This window comes from Protobothrops mucrosquamatus, unplaced genomic scaffold (assembly GCF_001527695.2).
Source record: "Protobothrops mucrosquamatus isolate PMUCROS unplaced genomic scaffold, P.Mucros_1.0 scaffold78, whole genome shotgun sequence".
NCBI lineage: Eukaryota > Metazoa > Chordata > Lepidosauria > Squamata > Viperidae > Protobothrops > Protobothrops mucrosquamatus.
The window spans coordinates 1,759,727-1,776,928 of NW_015386455.1; the positions used below are offsets into that span (position 1 = coordinate 1,759,727).

The 17,202-nt window shown below is 36.6% G+C and overlaps 2 protein-coding genes across 2 annotated transcripts in view; both read right to left on the reverse strand.

Annotated features, from left to right (window-relative positions):
- Positions 1-8,624, reverse strand: part of FAM228B (family with sequence similarity 228 member B) — a 34,110-nt gene extending 25,486 nt beyond the window's left edge. The window contains exons 1-2 of the mRNA XM_015812297.1: positions 8,512-8,624; positions 7,278-7,326 (exon numbers count right to left, since the gene is read on the reverse strand). Coding sequence (XP_015667783.1) covers positions 7,278-7,326; positions 8,512-8,624 — 162 coding nt within the window. The remainder of the gene's footprint in view (positions 1-7,277; positions 7,327-8,511) is intronic.
- A 2,863-nt stretch (positions 8,625-11,487) lies between these two features.
- On the reverse strand, positions 11,488-16,185 carry KCNRG (potassium channel regulator). The gene is made up of 2 exons (XM_015812356.1): positions 15,483-16,185; positions 11,488-12,424 (listed from the first exon to the last, which is right to left on the reverse strand). The coding sequence occupies exons 1-2, from the start codon at positions 16,055-16,057 to the stop codon at positions 12,172-12,174; spliced, it is 828 nt and encodes a 275-aa protein (XP_015667842.1). The 5' UTR covers positions 16,058-16,185; the 3' UTR covers positions 11,488-12,171.
- Between the last annotated feature and the right edge of the window lie 1,017 nt (positions 16,186-17,202).

Below are 17,202 nucleotides of genomic sequence, written 5' to 3' on the forward strand. Positions count from 1 at the left end.
CAAATGCTTCTACATTGCAATTACTTCCATCCACTTCTCTCTTCCCCATATGTCAATGAAAATTTAAAAAATGTTCAACAACTTTCTAAATTCTGCAATGTGAAGCATGCAAGGTACATATAAAAGAACTAAACACAAAAGGCTTTATTAAAAGAAAACAAAAAGGCACTTAATACTCTGTTTTCTCAGTTCCTGCTTGTGTAAAGATCTAGAAACTGAATAAACAGATCTCTGCTATGGCTGGAAAACAACCACATAATTTTTTGTATCTCAGCTTTAACTGTTTGAAGCCAATCTGCAATAACTTCACTTCTGCTAAACTAGAAATGCTAGGAACATGCAATGATGACTATGATCCATTCAGTGCTCCTTCTAGGACAAAGAGTGGGAAAAGAGTTGAGGTTCCACTCCTTCAGGCACTGTACGTACAATAATCCCCCCCCACCATAAACTCAAGTGGTGCTAATAGTAGTAAAGTTGAAGTCAATGACTGTTATCTATATTTATTATGTCCATGTTGTTTACTTGGCAATAATAATAATGTGATTTGAACAGCTTCTTTTCAGATATAAATTTGACTTCTCTGTCTAATCTCCAATCTGGTCCTTCAGATCTTCCAATGATGCACCCATTCAATTAAAACTGAGTCCATCCACTTTGCTGTAGATGTCCTTTCTTCCCTTTTTCTTTTCACCTTCCTCAGTATTATAGACATCTCAAGTGAGCTATATCTTCACATGCGACCCAATTATGGTCATTTGAGACTGATCATTTATTCCTCAACTCTGGACTGATTTGTTTGATGATCCATTTGTTTATTTGCTTGGCTACTCCTGGTATTCTCAGGAGTCTTTTCCAGCAGGTTCAAAACCAACAATATTCTTTTTGTGTGTACATACTGCTGTTTCTTTTACTGTTGATAGTAGATTCTAAAGAAGGTGTCCATTGATATCTTTACTGTATCAGTTCTAATACTAGTTGCTGTACTTATCATTAACTTAGTCTTCTGTATATTTAAGTTCCTTTTTTCCCACTGTGTCCCTTTATTTTTATTACTAAAGCTTTGTGGAAGGAAATATACATTTTCATTTATCATTTTAGAGATTCATGATACCATTAAGTTTGAGAAACTCTGCACCCGGTTACAATGTGGCTATCAGCTCCTCTTAATTGTATATACAATATGGTTTGTAAACAGTAGATTTTGCTTGCCTCTCAGTGCAATATTATTGTTGAAGCACAGGCCATTTTAAAAAATAATTTTGCTGAGTTTATAAAACAATATATTAAAACTTACAAATTACATTTAAACTATTAAAGGATGTACACACAAGTATGTGTATTACATATACTTGAACAAACTAAAGACTAGGCAGAAAAAAAGAAAAACTCCAGGAAAACTAAACATTACAAAAAAAAAGAAAAATAATACATAATCTTGAGATGCTGTTCAGAGACCTTGAATAAGGATATTTTATTTAAAATTCACCTTATATGGTTATATATGTGTTGAATATGCCTGCATACACACATCTTATTAACACACTACAGTACATCAGTATTCACACAAATTACGCCAAAATAAAACATTAATTTAATATGGTATCATTCTCAGGCTTATGCTGTGTTCACAACACAATGAACAACAAACCTAAAAAATAATATCTTGAGGATATCATGCCCACTCAGTCTGTGTAGTTTATATTTCAATGTCTCACAAGAACCCCAAAAATCTGAGTAATGCCATAAACCAGTCAAATTAGCTACAGATAGGCATGTCCTGTGAAGATAGCTATGTGATTTGCCTGGTTTTGGACTAGTCACTGTGATTTATAATGGCTTTTGGAGACTTGCTACCAATGAAGGAGCTCAGGGACATTGAAGTGTCTTGATGGGTGGTTTTGCTGGGGGTAGGTGTTTATTTGTTTTGTTTTGAGATTAGGACATGGAGTATCTGGGACCTTAAGGCAAATGAAGAGCTGTTTGAAATTAATCTGATATTCTAGCTTTATGGGGAAAAAGTTGCTTTCGCCATTAATCTTCTTAGCAAAAGTTAGCAGTCTTATTATACATAATACTAAATTATGTATAATGTATATTATTGCTAATAACGTTAAAACTAAAAACGTGACTCCTGGGTATATTCATCTTCAAATCAATAAAATGTGAACACCAGGAGTATAATAAACTAAAAAAGTTATCTATAACGGACGTGTTATCTATAAAGGAACTCTCCCATGGACTGGCATTTTAGCCCTGACGATGTCGGAAGATACCGACGAAAGCTTGGTGATTATCTATGTTATTAAACTTTTTTAGTTTATTATACTCCTGGTGTTCACGTTTTATTGATTTGAAAATGTATATTATGTATTATGTATAAATTAAATGTATAAATTAAGTTAATTAAGTTTTACCGAATAAACCATAACCACCCAGGATAATTCATAAACTGTAAGAACAGAATTCATGCACAACAAATGCTTGTTTATTTCTGAATTAGCATATTGTATAACTCCCAACTGAATACAAATTTCTCAAGGAATACATTCTATTGATTTCACTAAAAATGCTGTGAAGTAACAGACTCTCATGTTCCTAGAGTTCTTGAATTCATTGACATTAGTGGTTTCAGGTATGTCAACTTCTATAATCACTCTGGGATGGCCAGATGTTTAATTTAATCTCAAGCCCCACTAGCAGTCGTCAGTGGACAAACTACTTAATTAAGCAGGCACTATATTCTAAGCTACATAAAAACAATTGTGTTGCTTGTGGCTGGCAACAGTCTTGGGTGAACTAGACCCAATGGAGCTTAGTGTGGTGGTCAACGCGTTATTACGCTAAAACTTCTTTCTGAAGCTAAAATAGACTCTTATTATGTTTGTGGCAACATCCATACGGTTTTGTCGGGGACCATACGCTTTATCGCTGCAGTAAAGGGATTCGCCAAGCCCTAGAAGTCTCTAACTAAGCCCGGTGCTACTTAATTTTTGGAGATCTCTCATTTATAGTCCGCCTTTCTGGAAGGATATTCTGGAATCCTGGCCACGAAGTTCATTCTGAAGATCTCGGTTCAACTCCCAAAACATTAGCGCAGTGGGCGTTTCCCTTTGCCCTCTAGTTTCCAACTACTCAGTTTACGATACAACTCCACTCACCCTTGTGGCGAGGCTCGGGGTAGATGACTCTATAGGCGTAGATGTCAACGGTCCCAGATGGAAAGGACCCACGCCGTTCCCCGCCACCTCCATACCCCTTTCCCATCCCCGTCCCGGGGGCAGAGACCGCTTCGTTGTCCGGCCACGGCCCAAATTCACTGGCAGTGGTGCGCCAAACCAGCGATCAGTTCCCTCCGCCAGGAAAAAAAAATAGTTCCTTCCAGCTTTCTTGTCTCAAGGCTCCAGTTAGCGCTTTGGTGATCAAAAACGGCAGAAGGAAGCACTTTTGCCAAATTAAAAACATAATGAAAATGGAGGCTCATTGTCCCTTATGCTTTTTTTTTCCTTCCAAAGGAGATTGGACTGTATCCGTCCGCTTCAGTGTTGCTCGTACCCATGGCAATCCCGCGACGCAATTGCTCTGCTGTGATGGAAAGGAGTCAGCCTGGCCGGAGGCTTGTAGATGTGAAAAAAAATCGCGATCTGTATCCAGAAATTAAACTTATAGCTAATGGCTTTGAGAGATGGAAGACGCCGTTATAAAATTTTCTGGGATCCCATTTTATATAGAACTGCTTTTTTATTAGCGAAAGACAACGTGCAAGCACGCGTAGAGCGATCTTCTAGGATTAAGTTGTAGCAGCGCTCCCAAATCCCTGAAACTTGCTGCAAGGATGAGACTAACATTTGAGTTGTTTATGCCCTGTAAAATTTAATTTTATCCTCCCCGTCTGTGATGAAAACCAACTCTCCCATTTTCTTTACCCTATTACCTTTCGTGGTTTGATTCATGCCTATGCTCAGAAGAAAAACAACTAGTTGTGGTCAAATATTAATGCAAGCTATAAAGGGAATTAGGAAAGTCTTCCTAAGTAATAAATTATGGAATTAAATGTTACCAAATATTAGATTCATAATTATAATTTATTAACTCTATTATTTTTAAATGTTTATTAATTAAAACATCTGAATAGTCTTGACTTTGGGAGAGGAGTCCGTCTGTTTTAGAGGTCCGAATATCAACCATCACAATACTTTAACTGCAAAGAATCCGCTAAATTTCACGCCCGCTTTTCAGACCTTTTACTCAGACTATCCTCATTTCCCATCATGCTTTGAGGGAGAATGAGCGGCCCCAGTCAATTTGAATAAAGAGTTTTCCGCGCCCTTTTCGAACAGGGGAAGTACTACGCTCCTTTTGATTTAGGAATTCGCCAGTAGGAGATGGAAGAAGAATGGGAGATATTTTGTTCTTTGGGGAAAGTCCGGTCACATGGGCGGTCTCTTTCAGGTGCTTCTTCCCTGAGGAATTCTCCTGCCTCCAGTACTTAATCTTTATTTCACAGCTGAGCCGAATCTTTCCCTCCAAAATCGCATTCGGGCGAGTAAATTTTGGAAGGAATTTTCTTTGCTGCCCCTTTCGATGCGCTGCCTTCTCCTTCCAAGCTTGACAAGCAAATTCAGTCAACAGAGCCGCACCTCTGCTCCCACCCAACCCGATAGACTGGAGGCTTCGCACTTTTCATCTGTTCCCCGCGATGCGACATTTCTGTCTTTGTGTTTACTCGCCTCTATTATAAAACGGACCCTGGATATTTCTGAAACCTCTCGCATCAAATTGATGTCATGCCATGTTGTAGTCCTCTATTAGATACAGTCTGATGAAAAAGTAAGTTGTTAGTTGCGAAGTAGTGTCCGACCCATCATGACCCCATGGACAACGTTCCTCCAGGCCTTCCTGTCCTCTACCATCTTCTGGAGTCCATTTAAGCTCACGCCTACTGCTTCAGTGATTCCATCCAGCCACCTCACTCTCTGTCGTCCCCTTCTTCTGTTGCCCTCAATCTTTCCCAGCATTAGGCTCTTCTCCAGTGAGTCCTTCCTTCTCATTAGGTGGCCAAAGTATTTGAGTTTCAACTTCAGGATCTGGCCTTCTAAAGAGCAGTCGGGGTTGATCTCTTCTAGGACTGACCGGTTTGAATGCCTTGCAGTCCAAGGGATTCGCAGGAGTCTTCTCCAGCACTATAGTTCAAAGGCCTCAAGTTTCTGATAGATATCAAAATAAAGCTAAACATCTTACAATTGATAATTACATATCAAAATATGCACTCAAAAAGAGAGTATGACTGGTACTTAACTCCTGATTACAAGTTCTGCATTCTTATAAGTAATAAGGAATGATCTCAGTGAACATAATGCTATAGAATAATGTTAGCAAGAACATTCTATAAAGCCACTCAGTTTATCTGTTTAACATTAAAAGAAATATTTCTTCTGGTCAAACTGCCATTATTGTCTTTTCCTCTTGAATTTGAAAAAAATGTTTAGATTATGAAGTAGCATAGCATGCTTATGAATTTGGACTATATTATACTGGCTCAAATATTCAAGGAATTCTTTCTTGAGAAAAGAAATTTCACCCTTTAAAAAATTATGTATATGGTTCTGGTGCCAGTTGTGCCTTAGCAGCACATAAATATTGAAGTTATTAGTAAAGTATCTGCTGAAGTAAGGTTGTTCTATTCTTCAGCAAGTCTCTTGAAGTAGATGAGTAGCTTGGAATATATGGATTAGGACAGATCATCTTGAGAAGTTCTGCCTGATTATCAAAGATAAGTACAGTAATGGTAGAGTCATTAGATCTAGTGCACAAAATTTCAAATGACCACGAGTTGGCAGCAAAGAGTATTCAGTACTTCTTTGATGCATTCTATGAGTCTAGGCTTTTGCAACCCAGTTTTGGTAGCCCTGCCAATAACCTTCATGACTGACTTTGCCCTGCTGCCTTCATACTTTCCACAAGAACTTTAAATTGAGGGAAACTATTTAATCACATTGTTATCAAAAATCAGAGATGGAATATCATTTTAAATCAGAGGATGGAATGTATTCTGAATAAACAAATGAGGCCAGCACTGTAAGCCAAAAATGAATATGCACCAAAGGAATGGGTTCCCACCGTTTTCATAAAACTTGTAAGATAATTCACATGCATTTCTTGTTAATTTGTGTAGATATCACTTAATCATTTTTAACACATTTTACAGTGTCTATGTATCACCTATGGAAATTATAAATGACATATCTTATATAAATCTCTACTTAGGTTTAGTAGCAGATAATAAGTACAAAAGAAAACTACATTTACACTGTGTTTTTTAAAATATATTTTTTCCAAATGTTAGATTGCTAAATTGTGAGACAAGCTCCACCTGAAGTCATTTCCACCCAAGATATAGCAGTTATAGCATGAGCATTACTATAATAAGGCCAAAAAAAATTACCTTTGCACATTTTGTAATATTTGGAATCAGACTGAAATTGTAGTAGAAAAGATGATGGAGTGAAAAGGTGGATCGGCCTAGAATCCCTATGTAGACACGAGAGAATTAAGACCAATTCCCCTTGAGTGCCTTCGACCCATATCTAACTCTAAGCAGAGTTCTTAACGGTTAGTTAAGAAAATTCCTGTACAGAGAGTTTTAGCAGTAAATCAGTTTAATTGAAACTTCATGTATGGACCTGGTCTTTTGCACCTGACAGAAATGTCTAGAAATATACAATATGTGTTATTATGGATTCCATTGTTATGCTGCTGTACTTATATTGAAAAAATGAAGTACAATATTGCCAAAGATAACAGAAAAATACTTTTGGGAAGGGGAATAATAAATAAAAAAAGGATAATCGCCAATGTCAATATCGCCACATCTTGCCAGAGACTGCTTCCAGGAGCAACAGATGATGTTGATTGTTCATTGAATAAATAACTTGAGACATGAAGTAAAGGAGAATTGCTTGAATCCTTTACAACAGAACTGAAGAGCCTGTGAAGGTCTGGGTCAGCGGTTCCCAACCTTTTCTATACCCGCCGCACCCCTAGAATGCTTCTGATATATTCTCGCACCTCTTACAAAAGTTCAAAATAATGGCAACAAATTATGCATACACACTATAATTTTGAAGATTCTAAACCCAGATTTTCGCACCCCCTGGAATATTGTCTCACACCCTTGGTTGGGAACCTCTGGTCTAGGTCTTAATAACAATTCTGATTATCCTAAACCATTAGCTATAATGGTTGGGGCTGGGGCCAATGATTATCCCTAAATTTACCCTAATTGTCACTTCAGTAACAAAAATACTGTAAGGTTCTCCTTTTAACCTTTAACAGACAGACATATATATACACAGATACTATTAAGACAACATTTTTTTAAGGCATATGGCTTGTGCTGCAAGAAGAGAGAAAAATCATGAGGTGATTCCAACCAAACATGTGGTTTTTATATGGTCCTTTAACCATCTCCTATTTTTCTCACCATTCCAAGTCCAAGATTAATGTTCTGGATGGCCAAATATGTAAAAAAAAAAAAAACCACATCAATTTGGGGTTTGAGGCCAAAACAGGCTTCCCTTTTTAATTAAACAGGAGGGGAACATTTATGGTTGCTTCCAACTTTTTCCAGCAACTTCAAAAGACAGTGGGGAAGGACTAAAAGTAATATTGAACCTGGGGCCTTTTGCAGGTGTGAAGGGGGAGGGGAAAACTAGCAGCTCCCCTCCTCACGTCTGACAAAGGGGAATTGAATAGTCCAAAGAGCCAGATTAAAAGAAAAAGAGAAAAAAAAACTTGCTTTCAATTCTTTGGATTTTTCTTTTCTTTTCTTCCGTGGCTTTAGTTGTTATCAGATAAACTAGCCAAATGGAGGTTTACAAAGTTTTTTAATGTTGCCTTCTTGAAGATTATTTTTACTGCCACACATCAACACAAAGCACCACCAGATGTTGTCTGACAGGGTTAAACTTAACAGCCACTTGAGGTTTCAAAACATCCCAATTTTTCAAAACACATTGCAAAGGAGTACATTTTAGCTTCAAAGGAGTACATTTTACCTTAATTTCCTTCTCTAAATTACTCTGACGATTCCCCATTCCTGTATTACAAGATGGTTTCTTGGCCCCTTCACGTAAAGCAGTGGTTCTCAACCTTTTTAATGCCGTGACCCCCAACCGGTTGTAAGTCGAGGACTAAACCGGTTGTAAGTCGAGGACTACCCAACCGGTCGTAAGTCGAGGACTTTCCCTGCCCGGGAGCGCCGCGCATGCCTGGTTCCACCCCCTGCGCCGGCCGAGGCATAGCTGGCAAGCAGCAGAGATGGAGCAGGCCGACCACCAGCTGGCCCAGCCCAAGGGAGGTAAGGCACCCGTCGGAAAAGGGGAAAAAATGGCGGACAGCCTTGCTTGGCGACCCCCGTGAAATGGTCGATCGACCCCAAATGGGGTTGCGACCCATAGGTTGAGAACCGCTGGTGTACTGTATTTAATTTTGTCTCTTAAATTAGCTTACCTTTTGTCTAATTTCATCCTATTACTCTCACCAATAACATTTTGAATTTTATTTTTCTGTTCTTGCAAAAAACAGTTTGTGTCATCAGCAAATCTCATCAGTATTTCTTCCATCTCTTCATCCAAGTCATTAATAAATATATTGCACAGCAGGGAAGCCAGGATTAGACTATTGTGACATCTTACTTGATATCTGGTTCCCTTGTGATGAAGAATTATTATTGAGCACTTCTGAGTACAATTTGAAAACCAGTTATGTATCCACTTAATTTTCATGGGATACTTTGCTAAACAATTTACTGAAAAAAAGATGCATCTCCTGAATTCCAAAAAATAATTAAAGAAGTTATCCAGGAAAAGTCTAGCATGGCTTCAGAAGTCATGCTCAGCTACCATGTTGGAGAACAAGCTCTTTATGTTGTGGCTCTAGAATCTCCCAAGGTATTCAGATGAGACTGATTTTTCTGCAATTTCTGGAAGTCTTCATTTTCCTTTTATAAAATAGGAATAACAAATGCCCTTATTGTGCGTCACTTCACCAACTTTCTGGCGTTTCTTAAAGATTATAAGTTTTCAGCCAATCAACTAATTTGTTTGGTACCTGACAGCCCTATAAGATAGATAGCTCAAGAAACTGATTCCGCAGGGAATCCTTTCTGAGATGGGCTCCAGTAATAGAATCTTGCCATGTCTGCCTGGGCCTCCTTTTCCCTTCTTTTTACAACCCAAGGACTTGGGAAGAGCCAGTCTGAGTCTCTTTCTGATAGGTTCCTGGCTCCCTGGCTTAATGCATAATTTCTTCTGCTGCTGTTCTAAAAGCCAGGTCATCTGGCTCCATACAATTGCATCTAGGATACAATTCCTCTGGCCCTTTATATTTGCAAATAAAAAGACATTTTCTAGGTTTCTGTCAGTCTCTAGCTTGAATCCTATCTCTGGATAACATTTCTTTTAAATCACATCACTTTTAAATTCCTGTAAATAACTGCTGGAGGTGCATTAATTCTCTTCATACATTTCCAAAATGTTTTCTTTCTTTCCACCAAAATTGCTTTGAATTTTCTCCACCTCTTTTAATCTTAACTATTCTTTGCTCTCTTTGAGCACATTCTACAACTATCTTTTTTCATTTTCCATTTATATGCATAATGTAATCTTTTTTTCATAGTATTTTGGAAAAAAACATTTTCCTACATGTATTTTTCCTCATTTACAAGCTCCTCATTCCACCAAGCATTCTTTTTTATACTTCCCATTAATGTAACTCCACACTGTTCTATAGTACTATACGATAGATTGCTTTTCACTTTGTACGAAACAAATTCCACATCCTCTTTCTACCTGGCCCTACCAAAAATGTCCAAATTCAAAACACTCATCACCTTTGTCTCCTTTGGCAATTCCTCCAGTCCATCATCATCATAAAAATACCCAAATCATTGTGCTTTTAGATTTATATTTATTTCTTACTTATATTTATGAATAAAAAACTACGTATATGAAACCAACAGATTATTTTCTAAACAAATATTCACCAACCTATTCGCATTCATTCCTGGATTTCTGAATGGCCCCCACTTTTTTGCACTTTCTCTTCTTGCTCCCATTTATTCAATCACATATTCCAGCAAAATAATCCTCCCCCGATTGCATTATTTCAGAATATTTCCAACTGTAGAAGTTATTATAAAATATTAAAGAAAAAGGTTTAGGTCTACCTGATTTGAAATTGTATTTTGCAGCTTGGTTAGTTTGGATGAAGGAGCGAGTGATGCTGAAAAACAGGAAGTTATTGGAATTAGAAGAGCATGCTTTGAGATTTGATTGCCATGGCTATTTATGGTATGATAAAGCTCAGGTTGATTTAGATTTCAAAAATCTCTTTACTACACATGCCATATAGAGAGTATGGGATAGATATAAACTTAGGTTGTCTCAGAAAATACCTTTATGGCTGTCACCACAAGAAGCGTATTATGCAAGATAATTAAGCATAAAAGGTTAACATATGGCGGTATATTGGAATTNCAGAAAAATAATCTAAAAAGTATCTCAAATATAAGTTGAGAATGTGAACAACAAGACGTTGTTATCATAATTGCTGGACATTAAAAAACTTTTAAAAAAAAGATTCAATGCCTACATTAATTCAGAAGAGATTTTAAAAAATATACAATAGTATACAATTGAAACCCTTTGGGACTTATGGATAAACAGTTGGAAAAAAAATCTATGGAACTTTGTTTATGAGCCTGATTTTAAAACTGGAGTGGTAGGAACATTAGAAAGATGCAGGGAATCATAAAAAGTTAGCATGTGAAAGACTATATTATGTTAGAGAGTACCGTAATATAGTATATATTAAGTGCCCATTGAATTTAGTTTATAATGTTGACCATGAAACACAAGCCAGAAGTTATCTGAGAAGTTGACTGCTGCTGCAGAGAACCTGGCAACATTGTATGTTGGAGCAGATTTAGTATCTGAACCCAACAGCATGTAGTAAAATTGTACTAGCAGAAAGGCTGGTCAGAGAGATCACACACCACCACAACCCATCTTATTCCAGGATTACAAAAACTTCTCTACTCACCAAGGCGCCTGTTGTAATTTCTCCCGTCAGTGGAGAAGCATGAAACCTCGTTGAATTCAGGCGTCCAGATTCCTCGGACATGGATCCTACCGACGACAACGAAGTGCAGAAGTCTTTCAGGTCAAACACCTAGAAGTGCTCTAAGACTCACACTTCACTCACTGTCGGTTTTGTCCTCCCGGGAATTGAAGGCTCACCGGGACCTTAACAGACATGGGGGCCATTGTGGCTTCTTCCTGTTCGAGCAAGCCTGAAGTTGAGCGCCAGGATATAAGGTTTTCCTTTTAACCTCACAAATTTCCCTGCACTATTCAGGAATTTTAAAGAGCCAAAGAAACTCCTGAGCCGAGGTTTCAGCAAGCAAACAACTTTTATTTTGATCAAAACAGATTCGGATGTCCTCCTCCCCTTTCATGGCTGCTTAAAAAGGGGTGAAGGCACACACAGAAAAGATTTCTTCCACTTTTTATACCCCTTCAGAACAAAGAAGCTCAAGTCTCAGTATCAGGAGCAAGAAGGTACAGAAAAACAAATTCCAAGGTAGTGACTCATACACATCAATCCAGGCTAGCTCACCTTCCCCCCTCCTTATTTCCTGAACCATTGAATTTCATTTTTCTTCTTTTATGTAAGCAATCACCTGTACATAAAGCATTGGCTTCCATATAAACAATTTCCCAATATAAGGCACCCACAAAGCTGCTTACGCACAAACAAAAACATATATATCTATACATAAAAATGATTACAAAATATCACTACTAATATCAATATAAAATGGTTACAAAATACCATTACTAATATCAAGCTTAAACATAATAAAATTCAATATAATAAAAATACGCTCCAAGCAAGAATTTTGCTGTCTTTCAATTTTAATTGCTTATTTATTTTCTTCTCATTTCAGTAAAAGAAATCTAATAAAAACCCTAAGCTGCATGCAAAAGTTGTGTTCTTTTTCAATCATAATTGCTTATTTATCACATTTATATGGCCCTCCACATCCCCAAGAAATTGCAGGATGACATACAACTTTATACTTTATACAATCTTTCTTAGAATATTATATCATTTGGACTTCTTCATCTGAATTTGTTTTGATGGTTGCATAGTAGTCGCTCTTTGTGTTTGTCTGATATTGATGGTAAAGACATCTGGTGATCTCATTCTTTCAAAACAATAACACTCAATTTTTTCCTCAGCTGAAACTGTCCTAGAACTCAGTAAATGAAATCCATCTTTCAGTAAGATATCAATCAGTAGTCCAAGAACATTAGCTCCATTAAACAGCTTCCTCTTATCAGGTTTTATAGAAACATATCTGTAGAAGGAAAAGAGATAAATACATTAGTATTAATTTATTAAGCACTTTCAATGCACTTTTGATTAAATTTTTAAACAGTGCAATTTTTCAAGGCGAACTAGGCAGCTTCTACTTGACCTTGGCTGGTACTGAAAAATTAAGCAACATGAGATTCTTTTTATGAGTCTTCTAAAAAATCCCAGATCTCTATTCTAGTCTGGAAATTCTCTAAAAATATATATCTGCAAAACATATTGCCATATCTATATTGCCAAAATGATATATGCCATGAGTTCAAGCTAAACTGAAAAAGACTTTATTTTTAAAGATTGACAGAAGATTTAAGTGCAGTAGAAGACAAGTTAACTTCAATGGCCTGCAGTAATAAAAGTTTTTTGTGAGATTGTGAAAGGTGCACAGATTTTGCTGGACTTCTGAAATGCAAGTGCCAGAGGTTCTTCCATAAAATGTTTTATATTATAATCATTGACACTTCGCTAAAATTTTATAGTTGAGGTTGAAGGGTCACTAGTTCCATTTTCCATCTGAAAGAGTCCTGGGTTTTGCTATTGCTTTTCCATATATTATTTCTCTTAATTGGATGATATATACAAAACCTATTATTTACTATAGAAAGTGTTTTAGAACAGGCAAAATTCTAATATCTTGCATCTAGTCACAGTTACCTTAAGGGATATCAGTGTTTATGATCTCAGTGATTTATGATAATATAGTCAAAAAGAAATAACGATGAATCTACAATAATGGCATTTATCCATCAGAGATGGGGAATTTGCAAATCTAGAGTCTCCAGCTCCTAGTTTTGAAACCCTCATTCAAAACATCCTTCTGGTAAGTCCTATGTCCTCCTCTTAGAGCAGTGGTGGCAAACCTATGGCACAGGTGCCAGAGGCGGCACTCAGAGCTCTCTCTATGGGCACGCGCGCCGTCGCCCCAGTCCTAGGCCTTCAGCTGGGTTTTATAAAACCTTTTCGCTTTAGGCCTCCGCCGCCGTGTGCAAAAAAAAAAAAAGGTTCAATCAATCAGTCAATTTCAACTTCTCGCAGGGAAAAAAAAAGATCTTGCAAAGTTGGAATTGATTGATTGAACTTTTTAGTCCCACCCAGTCTGCCATTACCACCGCAGCCACGCCCACCCAATGGGCCACACCCAGCCAATGGGCCACACCGACCCGGCACTCGACGATGCATAAGTGGGTTTTGGGTTGCAGTTTGGGCACTCAGTCTCTAAAAGGTTCGCCATCACTGTCTTAGAGCCTGCTTAGGAGAGATAACACCCCCTCCCTTACTTTTGGCTGCAACCCTGTTTGCCTCTGCATTGCCTGTCATAAACCCCATCCGAATGTGGCTTTTGACAAATTCTGTTATGGCAGACCTATTTAATTTCTTTTTGCTATTTTATCTATCTACAGAACAAAAAAAATTTCTTTCACATGTATATAAGTAAAGAATAACTTCCTTAAACTTAATCTGACAAGTAGCTGGTTTATTAAGTTGTTTAGTAGATGGTAGTCAGAATGCTAAGCAAATTTATTGATTTGTTTGCCTGCTCATATGAGTGGAAGGACAAAATATCAAATTTGTTCACAGAAATATAAGAATCTTGATTCACTATTATGTCAATGATATTAGAGAAGGAAAGAAAATTGGCTACTACACCTAACTTCACAGCATGGTCAACATGACCTTAATCATACAGAAAACATTTTGCATATTTTGAAATAGGGAAAAAAATGATGGAAATGAATTCTCTCACACGCAATCATGTGCAAAACTTCTTTTTCGCATGTAGGATTAAATTTATTCTCTTTCTTTTCCTCCTGCTCCTAACAAGACTGTTATCAGAAAGGTTTTGTCCCTTTTCTCTATCTCTAGAAGTGTACTGATTCCTCCACTGTTACACTGATTTCACAAACACTGATAGGCTTCTCTGTGATGTGGCATTAGGTGCACTTAGAAAGCAAATATCTCTTGGGAATGAGTTGCCATCTTCTCATTGTAAAGGAGAATAAGAGCTGATAACATCATGTTAGAAGACCTCTTCTACTTTTAGAGAACTTCAGATGGGTGCAACATTTGGTTTGATTTCTCCTACCTCTAAGATTACTGGGATTTGAAAATGATTTTTACAGTTTGGGCAAGATTCCATTATATATTTGTCAGCAAGCTTTCTGTTCCCTGAATTTCTATTTACCCTCAGAATTTGTTAGTAATTACATCATTTAAAGTAAGGATTTGACAATTTTCAAGCTTTAGAAATTCACAGAAGATATTTTAAAAATTACTTGAATTTCCACTGTAGAAGATATTCCTTTCCCTCCATCTTGCAAATATGCTTCTTGAATCCACTGACTCAGCTGGAATCTCAGGTTATGCTTGATTTCTTTCAATAAGAGGTTACCCATTTCATCCATATATGTAACAGTGTCTATCATTCATGGCTCTGTTTTTTTAAGACCATAGTACCGTTTTGTTTTACTTCAAGCTATTTTCAGCTATACAATGCAGTAGATTTTCTAAAAGAAATAAATCACTGCAATCCATAATATGCAGGGTTCTTCACTTGATATAATTCATGAGGGTAATAGATAAAATATGTAGCCCATAATTACTTAGAACTACTGTAGCTGGGAATATAATAATGTAATGTAATATTATAATATAATATAATATAATATAATAAATATAATAATATAATATAATATAATATAATATAATATAATATAATATAATATAATAATATAATATAATATAATATAATATAATATAATATAATATAATATAATATAATATAATATAATATAATAAATATAATATAATAATATAATATAATATAATATAATATAATATAATATAATATAATATAATATAAATATAATATAATATAATATAATATAATAATATTTTAACCCAGAGCAATATCTAAGTTATCAACAACTAATTTTAAATTCAGGTACTTGTAATAACTACTTCTATGTAATTCTACCTGTTCCATTGAGAACCAAGAACCTATAAAATGTTTCTACGGTGACACACAAAAATAATTTCAAAAATACCTTGCAACAGATTGATCACTGTAGGTGATGCCGCATTGGAAGACAAGATCATGATGCGAAGGCCTCTCCAAAGAAAGGGGAGTCAGTGACTGCTGAGAAGGGACATGATGATTTTTCCAGCTCATTCCTATAAAATTTTCTGCAAAGGTGGTGATCCGGTCAGCCAGCTCATCAATAGTTACGCTGCTGGAACCAAATATACGAAAAAAGCCCTGCATTTCCTGGAGCAAGAATCGTATTTCTAAGATCTCTGGCTTGGGTTTCAGCAAATTTTCCTGATGTAGGAGATCAGACACAGAATAAAGTTCATAGAAGTCAGCTTCCCTCTGCAATCTCTTGTAGTCTGAGAAGTCACTGGGCAGGGCAAGCTGGAAAGTTCTTAAGCTATCCAAAATATAGCTGAAGAGAACTCCATCACGGTCCACAAAATACTGGCCATTTAGCAACTTAAATTCAGGGTCATTGCCATTCAACATTCTTGCCAATCTTGACTCAGGGAACTTTTGTAGTGTAGAAGGCCTTGTGGTAAATTTAAGCCCACCGACATTTAAAACAATTACATCTTGATTACTCATCCTCTTCACAGGAAAATTGAGTTGGCAGTAGATATATCCCAATATTATACAAATTTATGCAAAACAAAAAAACCCAAAAATACTAAATCAGCTTCTGCTTACACTTACAGTAGAATTTCACAAGCATAAGATTGCCGAGCAACAAAAACAATATATGTACACATTACATTGTTTACAGGATTGGTCTCCTGGTCACTTTGTAATTAAACTGTTTAAAAAGACAGCAGAAGTCTCACAACTCATATTTCAGGAAGTTGTTAGAGATTTGCCAGTCTGTAATGTTTATTTTCCCCCTGAAAAAAAGTTATCTTGGTGTACCCTTGGTGTAATGGTTAAGAGAAAAGGCTAGAAACTGAGAGATCGTTCTAGTCCTACCTTAGGCACAAAGTCAGCCAAATGACCTTTGGCCAGTCACCCTTCCTGAGCCCTAGGAAGAAGGCAATGGCAAACCACTTCTGAAATCTTGTGAGGAAAACTGCAGGGACTTGTCCAGGCAGGCATCAAGAGTCAACACTGACTTGAAGACATACAAAACAAATTGAAAATTCAACCTTAATCTATACTTCTGCCCACAGTCCAGATACCTCATGACTGTGGAGATCTTTAAAAATGTATTTATTTGCTGAATTTCTGGATCATTTCTTGATTACTTTCTAAACACAAATAATCTTATTCTTGTTACTCTACAAGAATCACAATTCTATACATTGTGCTGATCTCAAACTAAAAGCAAATGATCATGCTTTTAAAATTCAGGACTGAAGTTTCATAATATAGGAATAGTGATTGCATTTTAAACTATTTAAACAATACTACAAACCATATCTTTGTTTCTTGAACCTGATAGCTATTTGTTATCCATTAAGGCAGGGGTGTCAAACTCACAACATCGTGTGACGTGTCACGACGTATCGTGACTTTTTTGCCATTGCTGGCAATGGGGTGGGTGCGGTTTCACTATGATGCATCCAGCCCACGGACCAGCAGTTTGACACCCCTGCATTAAGGCAAAGATTTGACTTGGAAATTCAATTCAGATTCAATGATTCATCTTAAATTCTGAACTTAAATTGATTTGTCAAATGATACATTTAATATTAAATATAAAAAATAATTTGGCAATGTGTATTTCAACAGTTGAACTA

What these genes read in the sequence shown, in the direction of transcription:
- KCNRG (XM_015812356.1), bottom strand. Translation starts at nt 16,057, where the DNA reads ATGAGTAATCAAGATGTAATTGTTTTAAATGTCGGTGGGCTTAAATTT. An exon ending in AGTGATCAATCTGTTGCAAG is followed by an intron (nt 12,425 to 15,482) that starts GTATTTTTGAAA and finishes TTCCTTCTACAG; the next exon opens with ATATGTTTCTATAAAACCTG.